This window comes from Ananas comosus, linkage group 9 (genome assembly GCF_001540865.1).
Source record: "Ananas comosus cultivar F153 linkage group 9, ASM154086v1, whole genome shotgun sequence".
Classification (NCBI taxonomy): Eukaryota; Viridiplantae; Streptophyta; class Magnoliopsida; order Poales; family Bromeliaceae; genus Ananas; species Ananas comosus.
This window is the reverse complement of record NC_033629.1, coordinates 5,538,034-5,547,483: the sequence shown is the minus strand read 5'-3', so window position 1 is coordinate 5,547,483 and position 9,450 is coordinate 5,538,034. Positions and strand designations below refer to the sequence as shown.

Here is a 9,450-nt window from a genome sequence, read left to right as displayed (position 1 = left end):
AAAAATATTAGTATTGGTCCCCTAATCTAAGCACGAAATAAAAATCAAGCTAAGCTTATAAACCTGATGAAGCCTATGAGTAAAGAAGAAATAGTTGGCTCAAAATATAAAACAGAAGCCATTACCACAAACAGAGCTTATGAATCTAACTTCTGACTTTCAATATGCTTCCTGTACGACCTTTCCATCTGTTTCGACTAAGATTCGTCTTAATTTATTCCCGATAAATCCTCGAGGTTTCCAGTGGAAGTGAAAGGAGGAGCAAACAAAACAAGAGGGAAGGAGAAGCGAGTAAGAAAGCTTGGTTGCCAAGTGGTAGTGGAGAAAAGATTAGCAAAACAAACCAAAACATGGTTTGAAAAAAACCTGTATAGAGGGAAAGATAAAATGAAGAGATACTGGCCTGAAATCTGGCCAAAACCAGCCAATAGGCCGGAGATGACAAGCTGGAGCCTGGGGTTGGATTTGAGAATGGGAAATCAGAACTTTTGACAGAGTTGGATAATTAGTTGGTAGGAACCACTCCATGGCTACAGATTAAAAAAGCAGATACTATAACCAGAAATAAGCAAGCAAAGCCATCCAAATCAAAATATTTAGGCTCCACTACCATGTTAACCAATTGGCATCTCATTATGGTATATGCTACACAAAATTTACAGAACTATACACATTAACCTCTAAAAAATTGTAGAATATTAGTGATCATTAGCATTGTGCCAAATCGTGGAATCGGTTGCTCCCTTGTCTCATTCTTGTTCAGCTATGTAGTTTGGTAGTTCGCCCTGGCAAAGGTACTCATCACACTGGGTCGCAGATCCCCACCCTCTACGTAGCCGGCGGATGTCCTCGGTGAATGTCGAGCCTGCAGATCCTACGAAGACATTTGACAATGCACAGATCGTCTTATCCAGCATGGCCTCCACCTTCAAACAGTCAAAAACAACCATACGATCAAATTCATATTATTTGTGCTTCCTCACGACAAGAATTAATCAACATATGGAGTTAGCACTGAGACTCTAAAGCCGAAATGTTTTAGCCGATACCAACCTAAAATTAGCCCAGAAATCAATTTGCAACTGTTAGGTTTCAGATAGAATGAGCTTAAAATTAACTTCGCTTTGGAGGATTGGTTCAAGCTGAAAGGAACTTATAATGTAAAGTTAGATTTCATATCGATAGTGGTGGATTCTTTTATTGTATTTTTCCATTACGATAGAAGGGTGCATTAACAGTTAATTTGTTTTTTTTTCCTTTATAACAGTAGAAGCATAAACATCACTTATGTGATATCCTTAGGACTTGGAATAGTCTTATATATAAGGAATAACAGGACAAAACCTCTTAAGCCCGACTATAACACTTTGATCGTGGCTAGGCCTAAGAGGTTAAGAGAATTAAGCGTACTAGGGCTAGAGTAGTTCTAGAATGGATGACCTCCTAGAAAGCAGAACGTCACACCCTAGTGGTTGGTTGACTTATTCTGTTCGTGATTGGGATTAAAGCATATTTCACCTTGATGCCTTGCATTTATTATCGTGATCCTTGATTCTCGCGTAGTATAGCATGCTAGTCGGCTTTGAGATTGTGATTATGTTTGACTTATTCTATTCATGATTGGGATTATAGCATGCTTCACCTTGATCCCTTGCATATATTATTGTATTCCTTCATACTGGTGTAGTATAGTATGCTAGTTGGCTTTGAGATTGTGATTATGTTTGAGAGCATGAACCTATTTGGTTTCGTTGACACTCTTCTAGAGTATTTTTTGGCTCCTCCTTGTCGCCTATGGGTGTTGATTAGACTGTTGAGTCTGGGTTCTTAGAGCGTTGAGCATATGCATGTGACTTTAGCTTGAGATGGAGATGTTGCTCTTAAACAGGGTTCACGACCTTCAGTGTTCAGTTTGCCAACATAGTGGGAGGTATTGTTCTTAGGATAGGGTTCGTCACCCTGCGTACTTCATCCCCAGGTTTGATGTTCACCACTCTTAGGCAGGGTTAGCAAAGTTGAGTGCGACGTGCTATTTCCTCCTGAGTGGAATTTGTTTATTGATCCTCGTGACCTGGTGGACAAACTTAGACAGAGTCTATATGGCAGGGCATGGTGATTGGGCATGACTTAGGACGATCTATCTGTCCGGTTGACACATAGTACTCCTATTTGAGTTATGTATGGTATTTAGTTGGTCAACTTGATGTCAGTCAGTGTTTTAAATAGCGGCCGTTATGCCCGCCAAAGCGTCCGCTATAGTAGATTTTATGTACTACCGCTGCGCCATAATCTCTAAAGCAGAATTTAGCATATTGGATTCATAGCAGCCACTTTAATGGCACAGGGCCTGCTAAAGCGCCGCTATAAAGTGATTCGAAAGCGAATGCTATGAGCCCAAAACTTAAAAAAGTGCAAACAAGTTAAAACATCTAATCGGGTCGGGTTCTCAAGTGGATGACCAGAATACTGAATACCTCTAGTGAAGGAGAGGAAGAATGTCTTCCTGATGAATAAGATATTAATCATTCATCTAAGATATCCTTTTTGACATCCATTTACAAATTTTCTAGATTGTGAATGGATTATAGATTTCTAAGTGTTATGTCTTTTTGGTTTGCTAAATCGTAATATTTTAAAGTTAATCTCAACAAATAATGGCATTAAATATGTATAGGCTTACAATACTTAAAAAAAAAAAAAAAAGAATGATTAGTTGTCTTTTCTTCAAAATTTTATTTTTTTCTTCAAAATTATATGTATTTTTTATTAGGAACATAAACATATTAAGTTTGTTTTTATGGAACCTGCTATGGGTTCATAGCGCCTGTTATGGCGTCCGCTATCCGCTTTCTGCTATGAGACTCCAAACATTATATGCCCGCTATCCACTGTTTACAACCTTGATGTCAATAGCAGCATCTCTCAGATATCTTATTCATAACTCTTACTTACATATTATATTACTACCGTGGTTAATTATCTTCAAAGCATTTAATATGTTGATTCTTATTTACAATAGCAGCACTTCTCGGATATATTACTCATGTCTCTTATTTATTACTTTGCTACTATTATTAGTTAGCTTCACCGCATGAGATGGTTTATTTGTCTTTACAGTAGCGGCATTACATTATATTTTACTTCATGAAATTTATATGCTTATCTTCATGCTACTATAGTCGATTATTCTATCTCTCAATTGATTATTTACAGTTATCTCTCTATCTTACTCCTTTGTTGACCAGTGAATGCGGCTTGCCTTCGGTGGCCGGTTGCCTCCATTGGAAAACATATATTTTTTTCTCTCACCTCCCTTCTATTTTTACAGGTATTGTTGGTGATGAGAATTAGGGCACTGTCTAAGGATGTGGTCAATTAGCATCTAGATAGTTCGTGCCATGAGTTTGCTCCTAATTTATTTTCCAGTTATTATTATTACTTGTGGTTGATGTATCGTGGACTTGTAGCCTTGAGTTTAGATTTGGTTTTGGGGTTTCAATTCTTGTGGCTTTTGGGTTCTAGATTGAGATTTTTTATCAGTTGTAGTCCTTTCGATTGATTTAGTTGTCATAGTGGTTGTGTTGATTCTTCCCTACTTAGATTATTTGATGTGATTGTGGTTGTGGTTGTATTGCTTATACTCCTACGTCGTGCATATAAAAGGAAGACTCCGTTTGTGTGGACAAAGTCTCCTCTGTGCCGTGTGGCGGGTCTGTACACATATTGGGTAACATTTCAAAAAAACATACATACATACATATATATATATATATATATATATATATAGTGAAATTTATTTTCTAGGTACTCAAATACTCTACATCAAGTCTAACGGAGCCGATCGTCGATTCAAAAATCCCAGTGTCGAAAATGACTTGGAAGCACGGAGGGCTCTGTGCTTCTAGAAGCATACCAGCCTCACTCTCTCTTTCTTTCTCTCTCTCTCTCTCTCTATATATAGAATCCAGTTACTATCCTTTTAGGAGGATAGGGACCTTCGTCCTATCAAATCGTTTTTAATGATAAAGATTCCGAATCGATGATCGGAACCGTTGAAGTTGATCTAGAGTATTTGAATTATCTAGGAACTAAATTTTATAAATTTTAAAATTTATTTACATAATGATCAAAGGATTGCAAAATTGACAATTTTTGACGGTCTATATGATCTGATTGCTTGTTTAACGGTGTAGAGTAATCCAAACTGGTTGAATTTTTGATAGAAAATTCTTTATACTATTTAGATAATGTTTAATAACTTCGATCGTAAACTAAGAAAATCTAACCTCTGTTTTCATAAGGTCATTTGTTTTCGACCGTTCATTTTTCGACTCTTCAATGGACTTGATAATGATTTTTAAAAATTACAAAAATTCGGTTTCTAAATATTTCTAATAGTATAAGATCAATTTCAACGGTGTCGATTATCAATTTGAAGTCCCAATCATCCAAAATGAATTGATAGGACAAAAGCTTCTATCCTCTTAAGAGGATAGTAGCCGGACTCTATATATATATATAGAGTAGGTCTTGTGTGCTATTAGGAGCACGGAGGCCTCCGTGCTCCTGAGCCTTTTTCGATGATAGAGCTTCCGAATCGACGATCGACTCCGTTAGACTTGATCTAGTGTATTTGAACTATCTGAAAAATAATTTTTGTGATTTTTCGGTATTATTTTCCTAGCAATTGAAAGGGTTCAAAATCAACCATTTTTAATGGTTGATGTATAGCGTTTACAAGTTTAACGGTATAAAAGTATTCAAATCAGATGAAATTTTGATAGAAAATTCTTTATACTATTTACAGCAAGATCAATATGTTTGATCGAAAATTTTAATGCTATATCACCACTTTTTGTGAGATTTTTATTTTCAGCCGTTGATTTTGAACCCTTTCGATCGTTAGGTAAATAATATCAAAAAGTCACAAAATTTATTTTCTAGATACTTCAAATATGCTAAATCAAGTCTAACGGAGCCGATCGTCGATTCGGAAGCTCCATCATCGAAAACNTATATATATAGTGAAATATATATATATATATATATATATATATATAGTGAAATTTATTTTCTAGGTACTCAAATACTCTACATCAAGTCTAACGGAGCCGATCGTCGATTCAAAAATCCCAGTGTCGAAAATGACTAGGAAGCACGGAGGGCTCTGTGCTTCTAGAAGCATACCAGCCTCACTCTCTCTCTCTTTCTCTCTCTCTACATATATAGAATCCAGCTGCTATCCTTTTAGGAGGATAGGGACCTTCGTCCTATCAAATCGTTTTTAATGATAGAGATTCCGAATCGATGATCGGAACCGTTGAAGTTGATTTAGAGTATTTGAATTATGTAAGAACTAAATGTTATAAATTTTAATATTTATTTACATAGTGAGCAAAGGATTACAAAATTAATAGTTTTTGATGGCTAATATGAGCCGTTTTCTTATTTAACGGTATAAAGTAATCCAAATCGGTTGAATTTTTGATAGAAAATTCTTTATACTATTTAGATAATGTTTAATAACTTCGATCGTAAACTGAGAAAATCTAACCTCTGTTTTCAGAAGGTCATTTGTTTTCGACCTTTCATTTTTCGACTCTTCGATGGACTTGATAATGATTTTTAAAAATTACAAAATTCGGTTTCTAAATATTTCTAACAGTATAAGATCAATTTCAACGGTGTCGATTATCAATTTGAAGTCCCAATCATCTAAAATGACTTGATAGGACAAAGGCTTCTATCCTCTTAAGAGGATAGTAGCCGGACTCTATATATATATATAGTAGGTCTTGTGTGCTATTAGGAGCACGGAGGCCTCCGTGCTCCTAAGCCTTTTTCGATGATAGAGCTTCCGAATCAACGATCGACTCCGTTAGACTTGATCTAGTGTATTTGAACTATCTGGAAAATAATTTTTGTGATTTTTCGGTATCATTTTCCTAGCAATTGAAAGGGTTCAAAATCAACCATTTTTAATGGTTGATGTATAACGTTTACAAGTTTAACGGTATAAAAGTATTCAAATCAGATGAAATTTTGATAGAAAATTCTTTATACTATTTACAGCAAGATCAATATGTTTGATCGAAAATTTTAATGCTATATTACCACTTTTTGTGAGATTTTTATTTTCAGCCGTTGATTTTGAACCCTTTCGATCGTTAGGTAAATAATATCAAAAAGTCACAAAATTTATTTTCTAGATACTTCAAATATGCTAGATCAAGTCTAACGGAGCCGATCGTCGATTCGGAAGCTCCATCATCGAAAACGGCTTAGGAGCACGGAGGCCTCCGTGCTCCTAATAGCACACAAGACCTGCATATATATATATAATATATATATAATATATATAAATATAAAACGACTATACTATATGAGACGCATCGCCTCGTATCATAAAGTTGTTTTCGATGATACGAGTCTTCCGAACCATCAACGATCCATACGTTTAAAGCTATCTAGAGATGAAAATCATAGAACTGCAAACTTTATAATTTTTCACTCATTTCGACTCTTAGACATAAATCACAATATTGACAATTTTTAATGGCGCGTAATGGCAATATTGCAGTTTAACGTTGCAAAAGAATCCCGAATTGGTTAATTTTTGATAGAAAATTCTATTCACTACCTAGATAAAGATCAATAACTCCGATCTTAAATTGAAGGATCCGATCATCCATTTTTAAGACATCGTTCGATTTTGACCGTTCATTTTATACCCGCTTGATGGACTTTATTATGATTTCGAAAAATTACGAAATTTATTTTCTAGAAGTTTCAAATACTCTAGATCATATTTAACGGAGTGGATCGTCGATTCGGAAGGTCCACCATCGAAAACAACTTATGAGTACGAAGGGCCCAATACTCACAATAGTATAGTAGCCCTACTCTCTCTCTCTCTCTCTCTCTCTCTCTCTCTCTCTCTCTCTCTCTATCTCTATATATATATATATATATATATATATAAAATCCAGCTGCTACTCTTTTAGAAGGACGTTGGCCTTCGTCATCCTAAGTCGTTTTAGATGATAGAGAATTTCAAATTGATTATCGGAACCGTTAAAGTTGATCTAGAGTATTTTAAGTGTCTAGAAACTAAATTTTATGAATTTTAAAAATTATTTACATAGTGATCAAAGGATCACAAAATCGACAGTTTTTGACGGCCTATATGAGCCGTTTGCTTGTTTAACAGTGGAGAATAATCCAAACAGCTTAAATTTTTAATAGAAAATTCTTTATACTATTGAGATAACGTTTGATAACTCCGATCATAAATTGAAAAAGTCTACCATCTATTTTCACAAGATTATTCATTTTTTACCATTCATTTTTCGACTTTTCAATGAACTTAATAACGAATTTTAAAATTTATGAAATTTAGTTTCTAGCCATTATAAATACTCTAGATCAACTTTAACGGTTCCGACCATCGATTCGGGATTCCTATCATTTAAAATGACTTAGGAGGACGAAGGCCCCCGTCCTTCTAAAAGGATAATAGCTGGACTCTGTATATACATAGGTATATGTACATATACATATGTATCCGGCTATGGTGCTTTTAAAAGCACCAAGCACTTGGTGCTTGTAAGTTTCCTATCGTTAGATCTATCCCGTTGACCAATTCTACCTCTTAGATTATGTTATTTACCAATCACCTACTCAACCCTAGGGGACCGCTATTATCCTAAACCTACAAATCTTCATCCAAAGATCAAAAATCTACAAGCACCAATGACTTGGTGCTTTTAAAAGAATAGAAGCTCAACTCTCTCTCTCTCTCTTTCTCTCTATATATATATAGAGAGAGAGAGAGAGTTTCACTAGGCTACTATCGGTAGTAAACTGCTCGGTTTACTACCGATTTGTTTTTGATGATAGAGCTTCCAAATCGACGATCGGCACCGTTGAACATGATCTAAACCATTTAAATTATCTAGAAATCAAATTTCATGATTTTTTGGCATCACTAACTGAACGATCAAAGGGTCACAAAACCTATAATTTTAATGGCCGACATGGTGCGTTTGCTCGTTTAACGGTAAAGAAGAGTTCAAATCAACTAAATTTTTGTTAAAAAATTCTTTAAACTATTTAAAATAAGATATAGACTCTAGACCTCAAATATAAAAATTGTATCATCACTTTTGAAGGATATTCATTTCCAGTCATTCATTTTTCTGTTCACTTGATGGACAAGAGAACAATATCAAAAATGTGTGAAATTTGATTTCCAGATAGTTTAAATAGTTTAGATCATGTTTAATGGTGCCGATCATCAATTTGGAAGCTCTATCATCGAAAACAAATCGGTAGTAAACCGAGCCGTTTACTACCGATAGTATTCTAGCAAAACTCTCTCTCTATATATATATTATATTATATACGCTTTTCTTGCAAACTCTGATTTCAAAATGGAAGGATTCTAAAAATGCTTTCCAGAAAGGGCTCTGGGCCATGACAACTTCATACATAGAAATTTTGAGAAATTAAGTTTTACCATGATTACTTCAACTCCAGATATTTCCTTTATGTTTTTCAGAAAGTCGCGAATTTTTATATCAGCTTTAGAAACAGAGAGCAAAACCGCCAAGACAAACAAAACTGCTGAAACTGAAACTCAAGAATCCTACACTAAAACTGGAATCTAACAGAGATTTCAAGTCTGGGATATAATTTACTTTTGAGGACTAGAATGAGTTTTTGTCTTTACTACTAACACAAAGAAAATAGAAGGAAAGAAAAGAAAAGAAAAGAAATCATACACAATTGCTTTTCCAAGGGAAAGAACAGCTGACCTGAATGTCTCCACCTATATGGTTTCTGTACAGCAACGCATCCCATTTTTCGGCATAACTGTGGTCCGGCCTTCTAACAAGTGGTACCGTCCTGCCATTTAAAATCAGGAAAGATTGGAGAAGATTTGTTTCACTATGAGCTGCATCAGTGGACAGATAAATTACAGGGGCATTCGCTCTCTCGATCACTCGCATTATGCACTCAGCTGCTTGAGGGATAGGGAAAAAGCAACTCTCCTTTTTCATATTGCTGCAGCCAGAATTGAAAGAAAAACAAGTGAGATGACTGATTATGTTCATGAAACAAAACAGGTTACAATAATGTAGCTACTTCAAAGGAATATAGGGGGGAGGGAATGCAGCACTGCAACTTTAGAATTTCTATCATGACTTGGAAACAAGTAAAACTGTGGCCTCATTTTGTAGCATTGTTGTTTTATTTGCTCTTTAAACTCAAATCATACCCAACGAAGTTCACCAGCAGAAGGGGGACTGGTGGGATTTGTTTGGTAAAGAAAAACATTATATTCAGAGGCAACCTCTTCTTCTCTTTCTTTAGTTTTCCTCAATAAGAGGCCATTCAGAACAAGGCTGGGGCATCACAAGCTATCCAAAATGACAAGAGTAAAGAAGT

General features: G+C 35.3%; 1 protein-coding gene across 1 annotated transcript; it reads right to left on the bottom strand.

The window, feature by feature from the left end:
• On the bottom strand, positions 566-9,066 carry LOC109714948 (the record flags this gene model as incomplete). Its single annotated transcript, XM_020239711.1, is given in 2 exon segments — positions 566-926; positions 8,817-9,066. Coding segments are annotated over 2 exon segments (427 nt in total), but the record flags the coding sequence as incomplete, so codon positions are not given.